General features: G+C 34.3%; 1 protein-coding gene across 1 annotated transcript in view; it reads left to right on the top strand.

Moving 5' to 3' along the window:
• The window catches only part of CACNA1C_1 (Voltage-dependent L-type calcium channel subunit alpha-1C), a 168,608-nt gene that overhangs the window by 85,270 nt on the left and 64,981 nt on the right, over positions 1–18,357 (top strand). Inside the window, exons 26-32 of the mRNA XM_051212767.1 lie at positions 4,793–4,903; positions 7,370–7,453; positions 8,690–8,812; positions 10,999–11,209; positions 12,891–13,582; positions 14,912–15,039; positions 17,996–18,092. Of these exons, the coding sequence (XP_051068681.1) occupies positions 4,793–4,903; positions 7,370–7,453; positions 8,690–8,812; positions 10,999–11,209; positions 12,891–13,582; positions 14,912–15,039; positions 17,996–18,092 (1,446 nt within the window). The remainder of the gene's footprint in view (positions 1–4,792; positions 4,904–7,369; positions 7,454–8,689; positions 8,813–10,998; positions 11,210–12,890; positions 13,583–14,911; positions 15,040–17,995; positions 18,093–18,357) is intronic.

Below are 18,357 nucleotides of genomic sequence, written 5' to 3'. Positions count from 1 at the left end.
TTGTGAATTTGACTTTCTGTAGGAAGATTGTGGATGTATACTATGGATTAGCCCAATATTAAGATTAAAAGGGTATTCAATGCATCTTGGTTTTTGGTGGTTGATTAGCTGGGATAATTTCGTGATTTAACATCTCGCCTCACGAGATTTGAACCCAGGACCTGTCAATCTCGCGTGCGATTGCTTAACCTCTAGCCTACTGAGCTGGCCATCATCCAACAGTGTTAATGTCTAAATTCAACTAATACACGAAATTGAGCGACATATTCACTATTGTCTTCAATGAGTTGCTATCTCACAACATAACTCGAGGAAATATCTCTTGGAACCAGTCACTATTAAGCATACGTCGAATAATATCAGAAGGGGTGTTTTTGTGGATATTATAAGAATTTTAATAGTTGGGATCATGAGTCAATTGAAGGTAGACCATAATAGAAAATACAAAAATGTCATATTACAAAGATAATATGCGGTTACATTGTTCTCTGAAAGTATCAAAAAGATTAAGAAAGGTTAGTTCAGTGAAGTGTTCTCGTTTTTGATGAATTCATTTTCAAATCTGTACACTTACAAACATATATACAGGATGTTTTGTTTTCTCAGGATGATAATAATACTGATAATAAACTTCTATTATACATGGTGACAGTGAGGTAGAAGAAACAAAGGTTGGTTTTTATAAATAGGGTCATTAATAATCGTTTGATTGTTAATGGCTTAAGTACTTATCAAAAGATAAATAGGGAAATTAACATTGGGAAAGGATGGTTTAGCATGATAAGATAAAATGTAATCAGGAAGATTATAAAAAAACAGAAATAAACCAGTTGGAGGGGTAAAAGATTAAAGGAGAAGGTGGAAGGGGAAACAGATGTCTATAAAGGAAGAAGAGTATAAAGAAAGAAAAATTTAAATGACATTAAGCCCATGGTAGAATACGAGTTTGTAACAATCTCTTTCGGACACACAATTCTGGTTTCCCTGTATGTATAGCTATTGCTTCGCCAATGCTAAGAAAATGAAATATAAATTCCATTAGATGGCTTCTACTTATCCTGTAGATGACTTTGAACACAGAGTCTATCTTGTTTGGGTTTCTCATTGAACCGTTTCCTCCTCTTCTTAGCCATGTCGGATAATGTTCTTGAATTCTTTTGGATAAAGTACACATCGTATGACCTATATACTTAGCTCTATATGAGGAGAAGTTTATTATCATCCTGAGAAAGCAAAACATAAGTATATATATTTGCGATTGTACATCTTTGTAAATGAATTCGCTGAAAAGGGAACTCTTCAATGAATCAATCTTTCTTAGTTCATGTCTTAATAGCTATATACCATTCAATGAAAGATAATTCTGATCATACAATACAGTATAAACAATTTACCACTAGATCAACAGGCTTATTGTTCCATTATTTCAAACATGTAGAGATTATAAACTAATTTTTGTTGTTGTTCTTGTTGTTGTCGTTGTTGTTGTCACTGCTGAGAATATCTGAAGAAATAAACGATATTCAAAAGAGATCATGTAAAACCACTTCTATTCTTTCATTCATTCATAATAATAATGAGTTATCCAAATTAATCTGTTACATTAAAAGAGTTATGTAAGATACATTGAAATAAAATATTTTAAAAACAGAAAAAAAAATCGAAAAACTTTATTGCGAACAGAATCACTTGTAGAATGGTTAGTTGAAAGACTCCTTGAGGTCGGTCATACACGACCTTTTTGTGAATAATTTTCGTGTTAATGCCGTACTTGTTGAAACCTTACCGCTGGAGACGGATATCCGTGAGATAAGGCGAGGTGTGCATTTTTAGGGTCGCTCTTTTTTGTAACGCCACCCTCCTTGTGGGAAGGCAGTATTGCTGTTATGCTGATTGTCTGAAGGGAACACCTTACTGCCATCACACCTCTGTACAATCATCAGTACGACTTCGCTTTTGGACCTTAGGTTAGCTGCTTTTAGTCTTACCGCTCTTCAACCGACCTGTCTGGCATAGTAGGATCTTGAGGAACTATTGTTCCAGCCAGTATAGCTCGGTTGCTTCATCACGTTAGGCAAGCCCGACCACAACGTCATTATTAAATTGTTTATTATTATTGACTGCATACCTATTTTCTATGATTGTTATCGTTTGAAGATACTACATTAAGTAAAGTATATAATATCATTTAATCGACTGCATAAAACAATATGAAATGATGGAGAAGATTTGTAGTTCAAGTGCATGAATTTCTTAAGGTTTTGTTCTCTAAGCTGAATGGTTTGATCATGAAACTTTTATCTACCTGAAATTTATGCTGATGATATCGTTCAAAAGAACGATGAAACCCCTACAATCAAACCATCTAGCTCAAAAAACAAAACTCTACCAAAAAGAATATGAAATGCCCACACATAAAGAAAAATAGGTAATTACAAAGAATAGAAAAAACTCAATATAAAGAAAGACAGAGTTCAATTTCTTTTTTAAAATTTATGTTACCTTAGACACTTCTTATTTATACGCCATTTATTCATCACTAAATAATGGTTATTAGATGTTTCGAATTTTTCAATTACCATCATTGTTAGTCATTAGTCATTATATGTTAAGGTTATTACAAGTGGTCAACAAGTGTTATGAATGTATAAATTAAACTTTACAAGTTAAAGATAGATAGTAGCTATCATTGGAATCTAGGATGTGCATTTCATCCTGTTTGGATTGCACTACTAGCCACATTTCATCTTTGCTTATTAAAAATCATTGATTACTTTAATTAACTTGTAAGTGTTAAAAGCATCATATTGTTGATGTTGAAGATCATCAGTGATCAATTTCCTTCGAGATACTTGAATCTTAAGGAGATTGTCTTGATATCGTCATTGAGTCATAATGATTTTTAGGTAAAGTTGATAGTGATTAGCAGTGAACTCCGGGACACATTTTGATAACTAGATTCAATAACTAATTGAATAACGCATTGACTAGCTGAAACGCTCTGACTGTTATTTATGAAGTAAATATCATCACTCAAATGCAGGTACATCGTTAGCTGGATGTACCTGTATCTCAGATTTGATGTTCCCTCTTAGACGTGAACTCAGTACCTTTCGTTTCAAGCGCCATCGCGTTATGCACTTATAAATCTTGTGATCTAACGCAATATCTTGACAGTCCGTACAGGATACACATATACCAACACGAGATTGATCAACTTCAGTCCTAAATAACATTTAGAAGATACAAGTATAACAACACTAAAGAGTGAATTTAAACTTTATAAAACTTTTGTAAAACATAATGTAAAATTTCAGTTGTTGTACCCTTTGAACAGTGAAATCGATTTCTTTTGTAATTTATTCATTTTTATTCTATCAAACAAAACTGGGTCATGTTTTGTTTTTGTTAAAGGAAATCGAATAGTTATTTGAATTAGACGATAGATTACTTATAATTGTTTTATTAGTTACGTGTACTTATAAATTGTCCATGATTACAACAGTTGAGATCATGAGTCAATTGAAGGTAGACCACCACCATGGAAAACCTAGAAGCACTAGACGGCCGTCTCGTCTTAGTACGGGACTCCTCAGCAGTGCGCATCCACAATCCCACCTCGCGAGATTCGAATCTAGGACCTGTCAGACTCGTATTAGGCACTTAACCAACTAGACCATCGATCTGGCCGACATCCAACGATGTTAATGTTTAACTTCAACTAATCTATAATTCGTTTTATTATTCACATTATTGATCAGTTCGTTTTATTCAGTTTCAAATGTACATAGACATAATAGTTACATAATAATAAGAAAAAAAAGTGAGCATATCAAGTTTGAAGGACTACTAATTCTATATAGAGCAATAAATAGTATAAAATTCTAATGAAGTATAAATAATCAATTGAAAGGTTTTTAATTGACGGTAAATCAAATCATTAAAATGTTTTGATAATAATATATATATGTATATATATTTGTCACCCTATTAACTAAAGTTGGTTGTTTGGAGACAAAGATCAAATTGCTAACAAAATTATCCATTGGATTCACTTGGTATTTTTTGATTGAATTTTTCTATTGATGTTTAGAACTGCAATTGATCAGTCATTTATTGGTTTATGTGCATACTGTGCATATTGTCTTGATATTGACTTAATTCATAAGCATTTTAAGCACAACTTGCATATATATATGCCAATAAGAAACTGATTAATTGTAATCCGAATCATCAATAGGATGATTGATGTAAACAATACCAAGTAAATTTAAACTTCAACTCATTGCACAAACAAGTGTCTATCAGGACTCAGTAGTTAAATGGATAACGTGATGGTGTTTAAAGTGAACGGTACTGAGTTCGACTCTTAGAGTGAACATCAACTCTAAGATGCGGGTCAATTGAAGCTAGACCACCATCATGGAAAACCTGGAAGCATTGGTCATGCATGAGCAGTGCTGAGGAGTTCCGCCGTCCAGTGCTTTCAGGTTTTTCATTGTGGTCTAGCTTCAGTTGACCCATGATCTCAACTATTGAAATTTATATTTATTGTTACAAAACGCGAGTCCTGGATTCCACTAAATAAATATGTTGTGTACCACATTGATACTAGTCCAAGGGATATTAGATACATTTATTATGCTATACTCAATAGGAATTTTACATTCTGAATACTGTTAAAAAAATGAAGCCCAAACAAATAACTCAGTATGACTGTTGCGATTTGTAGCTTTTTTTTCTTTGTGTAAATATTCCGATTGAGGATTGTTTTATTTCAATCATACAATAGGTTGAAGGACAACCAAATGCATATGCAGATGCATTAGACTACTTAAATATGATATTTACTGGTGTATTTACTGTGGAGTTCGTGCTGAAGTTAACAGCTTTTGGTTTCAAGGTTAGTCATAATAAGAGTTTGTATTTTTTTTTTATTTGTTTAGCTAAATACTGAATCTCACCACCACAACTACAGGATGACCAATTTTCCTGGGTCCATTTTCTCTTTAATTGAATACCATAGTATCATTTTGTTTACATTGGTGCATTATTATGTATAACAGTGATTTGTATAGTCGTATGATTCACGAAATGCATTCTTGTCTTTTATTATTTTCAACATTTATATTATGAATATAAATGACTGATATGATCGTGTATTCATAGAAATTCTAATCGCCTATTTTACGTTAATAAAAATTTCATTTTTGATTGAGATCATGAACAGATTGATGTTAGATCACCAATTTTGGAAACCTGGAAGCACTGGACGGTTCATGATCTCAATCAAAAACGTAATAATCTCCACAACCCCCATACTGATAATCACCATGTTCTCACTAGTGACTAACTTCGTGAAGGAATTCTCGGAGTTCTAGTGAGAAGCCGTGATCAGTGGAGCTAATCCATGTCGGGTAGAGACAGTTATCAACCTCAGTACAATGGAAGTTGGTCGCACAATTTCGTGGATTGGTTGATGTTAGAAACTATCACCATTGGATGCCGGCTCAGTGGTCCAGTTGGTTAAGCGTTCGCGCGCCAGACCGAGTGCCCTGGGTTCGAATCCCGCGAGCGGGATCGTGGATGCGCACTGCTGAGGAGTTCCACTATAGGACGAAAGGGCGTCCAGTGCTTCCAGATTTCCAAAGGTGGTGGTCTAACAACAATCGGTTCATGATCTCAATCAAAAACGTAATAATCTCCACAACCCCCATCCTGATAAAAACTTTCATTCTTCTAAACATGATATGAATGTCCGGCGCTTTAACCGGGTTGGTGGATATGGAGGATCCATCTACAGGAGTTGCAAAATCTTGGTTCCAAACCAATAGTGCACATGAGCCCCAGGATCCCGAGGGTACAAACGGCGTATGAACCCGTTGTTCATGATTGGCTGCCAAGGGGCTACATCTCCTAACGTTGCTCCAATGCTTTGTAGTTTATATATATATATTAGAATGAGTATATCTTATTGAACTGATTCAATTAGAGCATAAAAATATGGTTTCATTTTCATTTATTGATTTTTTAATATTCCTATGAGTAGAAGTAATAAGCGTACTATTTTTATCACTGATTTTGTTAGAATAAACTATAAATCTGTAGTGTGATTTTCATTTCAAATCAAATAATCTGATTTTATCCAATCTCCTTCTTCTTCTTCTTCTTCTTCTTTTTCTTCTTCTTCTTCTTCAGCTCTTCATTTGTTCTAAATATTCTATTCTGTAATTAGTACTTGATATAATACGATTGTTTAGTTTTCCAGCTGTAATAAAACAATTACTAACCCTAATAATTACACTACATTAATAATTTATATTCTTTATAGTTTCAGACAATGAATTATAATTTCTGTTATAGAAATATACGTTGTTGATTGAGATCATGAATCGATCAATGTTAGATCATCATTGAAAACTATGAAATACTGGATGACCGTTTCTTCCTAGTATGGAACTCCTGAGCAGTGCGCATCCACGATCTCACATGCGTGATTTGAAGCTAGGGCATTCAGTATCGAGCATGAACTCTTAATATTTAGATCATTGAGCTGACATCCAGTGTAGCTAATCCGTATTAGGTAGAGACAGGTATCCACCTCAAACAATGGAAGATGGTTGAAGTTAGACGTTAACACCGTTGGATGGCAGCTCAGTGGTCTAGAAGTTAAGCGTTCGCGCGTGAGAGACTGAAGGTCCTGGGTTCGAATCGCGTAAGCGTGATCGTGGATTCACACTTCTCAGGGTTCCCATGTGAGAACGAAACGGTCGTCCTGTGTTTCCAAGTTTTCAACGGTGGTCAAAGATCGGTTGGGTCATGATCTCAATCAGAAACTTAACAATCTCAACAACCACACAATGATATATATATATATATATATTTATATATATATATTAGTTTTTCACTGGATAAACCATGCTATACGACATATTCAAATAAGCCTCGTCTTACTATAGTGAAAGAGAACTTAGTTGGGGGAAGACAAATTTAATTTTTAATGCACAATCAATCAGGGGTTTAGCAAAAAGTGAAAATCATACATCAAATACATGATATACACATCATCTTGGAATTGTCTCTTACAAGCTTCATTATTTCTTGATTGCTGTTGTTATCTTGATTACTTACGGTTTCCTTTCTCACTCTTCTTATCAACTATTTGTTCGCAGACATTCCACTTCCGACTGGTGTTTTATCTTCAAATACCTTCAAATATAAGTAGCATACATTATAATACTAGATCATTTATATTTTTGTTAAATCACCCTGTTCATTAATTTAACCTGTCATGGATATGGACGTTTTACATGTTATTAAACATCAATAAATAATCTGCTTTTTGTTTTCTTTTGATCACCTTATCTAGAATTATTTTAGTGATCCATGGAATGTATTCGATTTCATCATTGTTGTTGGTAGTTTCGTTGATATTAATATGTCACATCTTGCTGTAAGTTTTTTTGTTTGGATCTTTAAATGTTTAATAATACTATAATATCCACAAAAACACCCCTTCTGATATAAATCAATATATATGCTCACTAGTGACTGGTTCCAAGAGGTATTTCCTGGAGTTCTAATGAGAAGCAGTGACCAATGGAGTTCAACTAGGTCTTTTATGAGATGGCAACATACTGAAGACAATGGTGGTTGTGCCGTTCAATTTCGTGGATTAGTTGAAGTTAGACATTAACACCGTTAAATTCCGGCTTAGTGGTCTAATGGTTAGGTGCTCGCGCGCGAGACTGATAGGTCATGGGTTCGAAACTCTTGGAGGGTAAGTTCGTCGATGCGCAGTGCTGAGGAGTCTCATAATGAGAAGAAATCACCGTCTAGTGCTTCCAGGTTTTCTATGGTGGTCTAGCTTCAATTGACTCATGATTAGAACTAGTAATTTATTAGATATCTTGTTTGTATATTTCATATTGAGTTAAAACGGCTAGAAAGATTATTTTTCAAGTTGTAACAAACATTATAGTATAATAACATAGGATTGAAATACTTTGTCATGAAGTTTTCCTTCCATTGATAGAGCAATATGAGTCTCTGAATAGACTCTTATAGTAATGTGATTGAGTAAAATTGATAATGTGACTGGAAGATTTAAGAATGAACTAACCAATCCTACTGTCAGTAACACTATGAGTGATTCTGAGCATTCAAGATGCAGATTATTAAATTTAAATCTTATACACATCCGCTTTTCCTGAAACTTCTCTTCGCCAATTATTCTATCCTGCTGATAGATTAGTTTCTTCCACAATAAAACATCACAATTCTTAAGCCACTGAATAATTTGAACTGTAACCGGCAAAATGTTTCATACTGTAAAATCAGGTGAGATAGGTTGTAATCTCATCAGAAATATCGATTTTGTCAAGAATAAAGGTAAAGCTAGCCGACGTCTGTAAACTAAGACGAAACACAGTTTCAGAGTCTCTCAATATCTTAAAACAGATTTACAGTTTTGAGTTAATTAAACTGATGTCCCTAGATTTATGTAACCAAGATGAACATAAAATATCTGAACGAATGAAAAGTTCAATTATATTTTAACTTTATCCATTTCAATTATCACAGTACTTTTGCTGTCACATTGTTGCCATGGTAAACATTATAAATTGTATTCTTTCATCATCTAATATAGTTTACATCTATTTGTTGTTTTGTTTTGTTTTTGTAAAAGGCGAATTCAAAATTCATTAGTATAAACTTTTTTCGTTTATTCCGTGTAATGCGATTGGTTAAATTATTAAATCGTGGTGAAGGTATACGAACACTTCTATGGACATTTGTTAAATCATTTCAGGTATATATCGTGTTTATTTTTTAGTAATAATTATTATAATACATTTTTTAAATAGTTCAGATCATCAATCAATTGAAGTTAGACCATCATGCGAAACCTTGAAGCACTGAACAGTCGTTTCGTCCTGATGTGGCACTCCTCAGAAGTAAGCATCCATGATTCCGTCACGCGAGAGTTGAAACTAGGACCTATCTGTCTCACGTGTGAACGCCTAATCTCTAGACCACTGAGTTGGTAACCTGTGGTGTTGATCTCCAACTTCAACTAACCCACGAAATAGAGCGATATATTCACTATTATCTTCAATGAGTTGCTATCTCACAACAGACCTAACTGAACTCTATTGGTCACTGCTTCTCATCAGAACTCCAGGAAATACCTCTTGGAGCCGATCACTAAAGAGCATATGCCGATTAATATCAGGTGCTTTTGTGGATATTATAATGATTTCAGTAGTTAAGATCATGAGTCAATTGAAGCTAGACCACCATAAAAAACCTAAAAGCACTGGACGGCCGTCCTACTGTGGGAGGGTGTGCACCCACGATTTCTTTGTCAAAAATTCGAGGTTTAAATAAGCTATTTTCTGATGAAAAAGGCCTGACTTGAGTTGCCTTATATGTGACTCCAGTTAGATCGTATTTCTTATTGACATCGATATATATATATATATATATATATATATATATATATATATATATATATATGCCAGCAACCGTCATATATTTCTATCGAATTAATTCGAGTTAGAGAATAACGGAACAAAATAATACGAATACGAGAATGCATTTTGAATTTATATATTTTGTGCACCCTTTGATCAGGACACACAATCAGAGAAACGAAGTGAAGAAAGATAAGCATGACGAAACCAAATGAAGTGACACTTAACGAAGAGAGCGAGTGAGCCAACTCGTTTGCGATCAAGAGTGACTCAATATTTATATTCAGACGAGAAATGTTACAGATACGTAATAAATAGGACAAGCAATTAACACTCATACGATCATATAAATCGCAATCAGGGTTAATAAAATAATAAGTAACAAGGTCAAAATGTGGCTTGAGAAGAATGAATAATTTGGTCTGTATAGAAGCTAGAATAACCTATGTAGACTTAAAATGGTACCAGCTGTTGTAACGGGTGGACTGCAGGTTATGATAAGCAGCGTTTTATTGATCGATTCAATGACACGCAAACACGGACGAACGACCTAGAGTCACGATTGGTCCCGCTTCCCTGTCTAGACCAGCCAGTTGAGTCCAGAACGCAAATCACAGCCTCTGAGTTATGAATCATTATATTTCAAACATACTCTATTTATATACCAACCAAACAGACCACATCGTACCATAAAAATAGAAAACAACATTTACACAATATTTAACGAGTGAAATAAATAGTGGCCAATAGGGAATGCCCATTTAGAGTCCAAGGACATCATTAGACTTAACATGATAATGATTGGTATATTCCTCAGCATACCTAACACCAGCCATGACCGTGAAACTCAAGTCTAACATGATTTCAGTGTTTTCTCAACCACACGTCTTGTAAACATTACTAGAATTGATTTCTAAATATCCTACTAGTTTTAGGTGATGCATTGTATCATAAGTAAATCCAGGACGCGCATTTCGTCCTGTTTGGATTGCACTAATAGCCACATTCCATCTTTGCCTATTAAATACCATTGATTACTTTAATTAACTTGTAAGTATTTAAAGCATCATATTGTTGATGTTGAAGATCGTTAGTGATCGGTCACCTTCGGGACATTTGCGTTCTGAGAAAGTTGTTTCGATATCATCATTTAGTCATAAGGATTTTTAGGTAAAGTTGATACTGATTATCAGTGAACTCCGGGACATATTTTGATAACTAGACTCAGTAACTAATTTAATAACGCACTAACTAGATGAAACAAAAACCTCTAGCTGTTATGTTGATGTAAATATCATCACTGGAATACAGGCACATCCATCTGACGAATCCCAAGTAGAATGAAATACTAATCCTGGATTTCACTACCAGTCACCATCGAATTTTGTCTTAAAGTATTGGATAATACTTTGATGGTAACTGCTTACTATTGAGAGATATACTGATTTTATGATTATTGCTTGATTGAATACAAAGACGTATAAAATGTTTTTACACTATTTTTCTATAACTCCATTTATAGGCATTACCTTATGTTGCTCTACTGATCATCATGTTATTTTTTATATACGCTGTAATTGGAATGCAAATGTTTGGTAAAATTGCATTAATCAATCCAGATAGTTCAATAAATCGTAATAATAATTTTCAAACATTTCCTCAATCATTGTTAGTGTTATTTCGTTCTGCAACTGGTGAAGCTTGGCAAGAAATAATGTTAAGTTGTGTTAATGGTAAGTTCATTGAAAACAATCTATTGACATTGTAGCGTGAGGTCGAGTCGCGGTTGACTATGATCACCACTACAGGAAAGTTGCGTACCAATTATCAAAAGGCAATTGAAGGTTGTAGCTAAGTATATTTGTTGGTGATCTCGTGGTATCGACAGAATACCGAGATCGTACCAAAGCAGTACAAGCGGATTTACTGAGAAAACGTGAGTTCGTGCAAGGTAACAATCAACGGAAGGAAGAATGGAAGAATAATGAATGTCTTTAGTACAGTTAAACAAACAAATACAGTAAAACAATCACTGATACAATCGGCTATAATAATAACTGTTTTCATTAAACCAATCGCGTTCTCTTGATAAAAGTAGGTCACTACAACATTATTGAGGATTCACGGTCAGAAGAGTTGAAAATTTAAATATGGAACTGATATGTAGCTTGTAAATCGTTCATGATGTTCTTCTTTCTGTTATGATTATACAAACTATAATTGAGGAATATAGCCGATGGTTAATGATTTTGAATGTGACGACACAAAATCGTTTTCAGTAGCGCAGGTGCATCCAGACTTTGTGTTCTACCAAATTTTAATCTTCTGAACTCTTCTCATCCCCTTATTTTCTTTCTTTCCAAATTTATTTCACTGGATTATACTCCTTGAATAACATCTTCAAGCCCTAATGTTTCCGATTACTTCTTTTACCTTTACTACGTCTACCACTATGGGATTTAAGTCGACAATTGTATCTCTGTTCTAATGTGGTATGGCAACTTGAACTGATGTTCGTGCGTACGACGTTCTACTCTGTTACTGACGTACTGAGGAATATAGGGATTTCATTTTATTTCTAGATTACTTATAAATAACCTTCCCATCGTTGAGTTATCGAGAAGTATGCGTCACTAAAACATGCGACATTCTTCTCATAGTTCTTCCATTGTATGAAAAACATTTTATCGTATACTTTCAGGTTACTGTTGTCAAAAAAATGTTATTCTCCACATACTAGAATCATGCCCCGTTCACCATAATCATAATATCCAAACTGATATGATGAATTAGTATGATAATATTGAAGTTCGAAAGTGAATTTCATCACTAATTAATTTAACTAGGAATAACTTCAACTCTATAACAAATTTCACCAGTTCTGTTTCATTGTGTGGCATTTTTATTCTTAGATCTATTTAATATAAATAACATTCCGTAGATTTCAATATGTAGTCATGACATTTGGAAATACTAGGGTCTACAAAAAATTAAAAAAACTGGAAAAACGATTCTAAAAGTCACATTTCGTTGAACATTAACCTAATTTCAAAACTTGAAATTATATTCTATTAATTAGTGTCTAGACTATATGATATTTCAATTGTCGAGATCATGAGTCAATTGAAGCTAGACAATCATGGGAAACCTGGGAGCACTGGATCGCCGTTTCGTCCTATTGCACGCATCCACGACCCCATCTTACGGGATTCGAACCCATGACCTATCGGTCTCGCGCGCAAACACTTAACCTCCAAACCACAGAACCAAACGGCATCCAACGGTGTTAATGTCTAACTTCAACTAATCCACAAAATTGAGCGACACATTCTGCATTTTCATCAGTAAGTAACTATCTCACAACTGAACCGGTTGTACCCTACTGTTTTGTTTATTAATTCTCTTTTATTTTAGATCACACTGTCAAATGTGATCGATATTCAGATACTGAAATGAAAGCTATACGAAGTTTTTTAGATGAACAACAACATATTATTTTAATGAATACTACATCAACACAATATATTCTGATAAAACAAAATGGTAACAATTCAACAAAAGTTTCGACATCTTTTGTAACATCTATCGATGATTCAACAGAATACAATCAACCATCGATGTCATTTTATAATCATGAACGAGATAATCATTCTATTTGGGATGCATTGAATAATGGATTAATCGATAATAATCAGAATTCCTTATTTACTTATTCACATCCTTCCACAATACTTGGATTAGATAATCCTACAATAGAAAAGGACCGGTCTTCTTCTTCTTCTTCTTCTTCGTTTTCATCAGTTGAAAATATACACCCTCCAGATGATATTGTTTATTCATCAGATTTAATAAGTAGATATAGACAAAGTAGAGAAATAAATGATAAAAATGAAACATTTCCTATCATTTCAACACAATTATCATTATCTTCATCATTAAAACCAATTCATAATCAACTTATTCATTCATCTATTGAAGAGTTTGATGAAAGAACTATTAGTTGGAAGAAATTAGATGAATTAGGATATAATGGACCACGTGCAACATGTGGATCAAATTTTGCCTATCCATATTTTATTTCTTTCTATATGGTTTGCTCATTTCTTGTAAGTTCCTTTTCTATGTATTTCATATGCTTAAACTAATAGTTAAAGTAAAATATTCAGTTCTAATTGTATTGAATTGAAGAATCAATTAATTTGTAGATATAAATGATTTAGATCCCAGATTCAAAGATCCAAGGATCATTTTTGGGTAACGACACCTGAAATTATCGGTCTAACTTTAAGAATTATTTATAGTTTATGTTATTTTGAATTGTCCCATTATGATGAAAATGTTCTATTGACTAGTTCTTCAACGTTGGAAAAGTATTAAATCTCGAATGAACAAAAAAAATGACCAGAATATGTTTTGTGGAGATTTTTAGAAATTTCACTGGTTGAAATCATGAGTCAATTGAAGCTAGACCACCATGGAAAACCTGGAAGCATTGGACAGCCGCGACTTTGTGGATTGGTTGAAGTTAAACATTAACACCGTTGGATGACGGCCAGCTCGGTGGTCTAGTTGGTTAAGCACCTGGCGCGAAACCGATAGGTCTTGGGTTCGAATCTTGCGAGGGGCGGGATCGTGAGTGCGCACTGCTGAGGAGTCCCATACTAGGACGAAACGTCCGTCCAGTACTTTCAGCTTTTCCATGGTGGTCTAGCTCCAATTGACTCGTGATTTCAATCAGTGAAAAAAAATGACATTTTATTTTTCTAAACCCGACAAAAATATACTACTTCTTGAGAGTGGGATGTTCTAGATCTGATTATGTCGAATGTCAGTGGAATCCAGTTTGACACGCGTTTCGTTCTATTTGGGATTCGTCACCTTGATGAACCTGCATCCCAAAGTTGACGTTCATTGCGGGACTCGAACTCAGTGCCATTAGCTTCAAACATCGTCACGTTATCCACTTAGCTACTGAGTCGTGATAGCCGCCTGCTTGTGCAATAGAATGAAGTCCTAAATTCACCTGATGTTGTTTATTTGTATCTTCCCATTGTTATTTAGGACTGCAGTTGATGAGTCCCAAATAGGACGAAACGCGCGTCATTCTGGATTCCACTGCTAGTCACTATTCATCTTTACTTAAAAAGCTGATAAGTTAACGCTATATGGAGGCAATCTGCACAGGATACACGTATACGCAAACAAGAGACTGATCATTTGCAGTCCTAAATAGTAATGGGAAGATATAAGTAAACCAACATCAAGTGCATTTAAATGTCTGTAGGTTATGAAAGTTCCAAACTACTATAACATCGTTTTTATAGCCATCTACTTTGTTATTCATCCTACTCTATATGCTAATTACATTTTTTTCATATACTGTTACATGTTTTTCTAATGATGATTATTATCATTGTTATAATTGATTATTTTAGATTATCAATTTATTTGTTGCTGTTATAATGGATAATTTTGATTATTTAACACGAGATTGGTCAATATTAGGTCCACATCATTTAGATGAATTTATACGTTTATGGTCAGAATATGATCCTGAGGCAAAGTAAGCTCTACATATTTATGATATTTTTACTGTTATTATAATACAAACTGATTCGCACATCGGGGCAGTCGGCAGTTGGGCATGTGTAACACATGTCCCAGCCATCTCAACTGGTGAAGTTTCACCAATTCATCAATTGATTTGCCATCCTTACCTAGTACCCGTTTTCTAACAATCGCATTACTTAATTGGTAGTCCCAGGATAGACGAGTAATGCTTCGAAGACACCTTTGATCGAATACTAGTACCCTGCAAATATTCTCAACTCTTACCGGCCATGTTTCGCATCCATAAAGTAGGACAGAACAAACTGCTGTGTAGTAAACCCGTCCTTTGGTTGATAGACGGATATCTCGCCTACGCCATAAATGACGCAAGTTGGTAAAACCTAGTCGAGCCTTCTGTATCCGTGCTGAGATTTCGTCACACACCAGACCACAAGGGCTGTCGAGACTCCGAAGATAAGTGAAGTGGTCAACACGCTCAACTACTTCACTCCCTATCATTAGTTCAAGTGTCAATGCAACCGAATCATAAAGTAACATTTTGCATTTCGAGGGGGGATAATCGCATGCTGAACATGCTTACATTGTTGCTTATAGTGGTCAGAAGACTCTTCATTTTGTCACCGTCTTCACCAAATTGAACTATGTCATCGGCATATTAAGTCAACAAGTGAATCTCCTGGTAGAAGTTCAACTCCTGGAAATTTAGATCAAGAAAGTGTCATCTCTAGAAGCATGTCAACGACAAAGTTAAACAAGAATGGAGAGGGTGAACTGGCTTGACGAACACCACTTGAGGTAATCAATTCTGATGATAGTTCGCCATAAGCTCTCACATGGAGTTTCGTTCTCTAAGCTGAATGATTTAATTATGGAGCTTTTTTTGTGTTTCTGAACAACAATATCATCAGCACACATTTCGGGTAGAAGTGAAGTATTTGAATTTCTCTACATATAACTCACTGCTTGTCCTATCGATCTCGATCTTGGTTGGTTATTATTAACGTTTAGTTTGTCATTATCTGAATACTGTATTTAAAAAGATTATAACCAACCTGAATCAAAGGAAACTATTACTGTTCATAGTACAGATCTCATAAATCTTTAAAGACATAAGTTCAGTAATATTAACCGGGTTGATCCACATTTTGATCTGGTGTCTCAGAGCTGGACGTATCTGAATGATTCTTAGCGCTAACTTACAAATAGCAAAATAAATTATCCTGTGATTGTTAAAAAGCTATCATTTCAATCAATAAGGATGCTAGAACATTTGCTTCCATAGTCATACGATGACAAATTGGACTTGGATATTATTGAGTCAAAGCAAACTAGACAGGCATTAAATATATCCATGGATTCATGAACCAAATATGTTTTATGAGTTTGGTTTTGCGGATCTAAGGACGCTTACGAATGTTTAAATATAATTGTATTGTTTATTTCAAAGACATCATTAGCGTTTAAAAAGTGCAGAAGCACTGGACGGCCTTTTAATTCTAGTATGGAACTCCTCGGCAGTGCATTCACGACCGCACTTGCGTAATCAACTGAAGTTAAACATTAACATCGTTGGATGCCCAGTAGTCTAAAGGTTAAGCGTTCACTCACGAGACCGGAATTGCTAGGTCTGATTCCCTTTGGTAGACGATCATGGATTCTCACTGCTCAGGAGTCCCATACTAGGATGAAACGGTCGTCTAGCGCTTCCAGGTTTTCAATGGTGGTATAGCTTACATCGACTTATGAATTCAACTATTAAAATTATTACAGTCTCCACAAACCCTATTCTGATCATAAAACGTTTGGCCCTGTTACGTTCTATATACGTAAACCTAATGAACCTTTTTTTACTAAAACGTATTTAGCGTCCCATGTTTGATCACGATAGAAAATGCTCTGAACTTATATATGTTCAAAATACATACAACCCCAACTTTCGTACAATCTTTTCATATAAATGCGACTGAAGTTAACGCTTTATAAATAATAATTATATAATGATTAGCGTTGATCACATGTGTGTGGTGCCTTGGTATCAATGACAATTAGTGCTACTGTGGCTGGTTTCAACTTGAATCATATATGTTGCTAGTATGATTTCCGTGTAGCTAAAAAATAGCAATTATATTACATATCAGTCTATTCTGTACTATTCTATAGATATGTTTAATATTTATATATCATGGAAACAACAACTGATTAACAATGAAAGTAGTAATATATTTTTAGGTAGGAGGGAAGAGTTAAAGAATAATATTATAAACTCTGATCATTTGAAATATATCAGCATAGATATTGTGAGGACCAAAATCATGGATAAACTGTTCAATGACAATTACTAGGATACTAAATGATCAATTATTTTATTCATTAAGAGAGAATGACATGAAATTGGATCGGTATGCAATGAAATCAACTTTTAAATACCGAATCGATATGTCAAAGAAGTAAGTGTAAACCACAAGTTTGAAAATAAATATGTTATAAGCTGAGATGATATGACTAACACGCGTTTCATTCTATTTCACTGAAGATAACATCAAGACAATTCGCACAGGATGCACATATATACCAATAAAAGATTGATCAATTGTAGTCTTAAACATTAATGAGAAGATTCAAGTAACTAATACAAAAATGAATTCAATATGTTATAATATCCGATTAAAACTCCGATTGGAGTCCCTCCGGCGGCTACTGCCGGTCCCAAGCCTGACTAAGGGAGGAGGGTTGGGCATGGGGTTAGCGACCCCATCCCGTAGAAAACTAACTCGCTAAAAAAACGCTTACCAGTAATATCCGATTAAGACTTTTTATTACCCTATGGTCACTACATTCAGTTTGTAAATTGCCTACCATTTAATGTTATTTCTTTTTTTTTATTACAATCTATAATATTACATATATACATTTATTCATGAACATACATTTCATTTAATTCATTTTAGAGGAAGAATTAAACATCTTGATGTAGTTACACTCCTTCGTAAAATATCACCTCCATTAGGCTTTGGTAAATTATGTCCTCATCGAACTGCATGTGTAGTAAGTGTATTCAATTAAAAAATGTAGCGAATTCTTGAATATTTGACAGTTGTAAATGTCATTCAGTTGTTTAAATGTGTTTAAGGTATTATTTTCAAACAACCATGTTGGTTTAAAGATTGTGGACTAGTTAGTATATAGATTCATGATGACACAAAATGTAATAATGTTGATTCATCCTTCAGAAATTTGGATTTTGTTATAACTTGTGGGTTTGTAATCCTATCAATGTTTCACGTAATGATATCGCCAATTAGAGAATAAT

The sequence above is a fragment of the Schistosoma haematobium genome, chromosome 3, assembly GCF_000699445.3.
Source record: "Schistosoma haematobium chromosome 3, whole genome shotgun sequence".
NCBI classification, from domain to species: Eukaryota; Metazoa; Platyhelminthes; class Trematoda; order Strigeidida; family Schistosomatidae; genus Schistosoma; species Schistosoma haematobium.
Note: the sequence above shows the minus strand (reverse complement) of the source record. Positions and strands in the feature narration are given on the sequence as shown.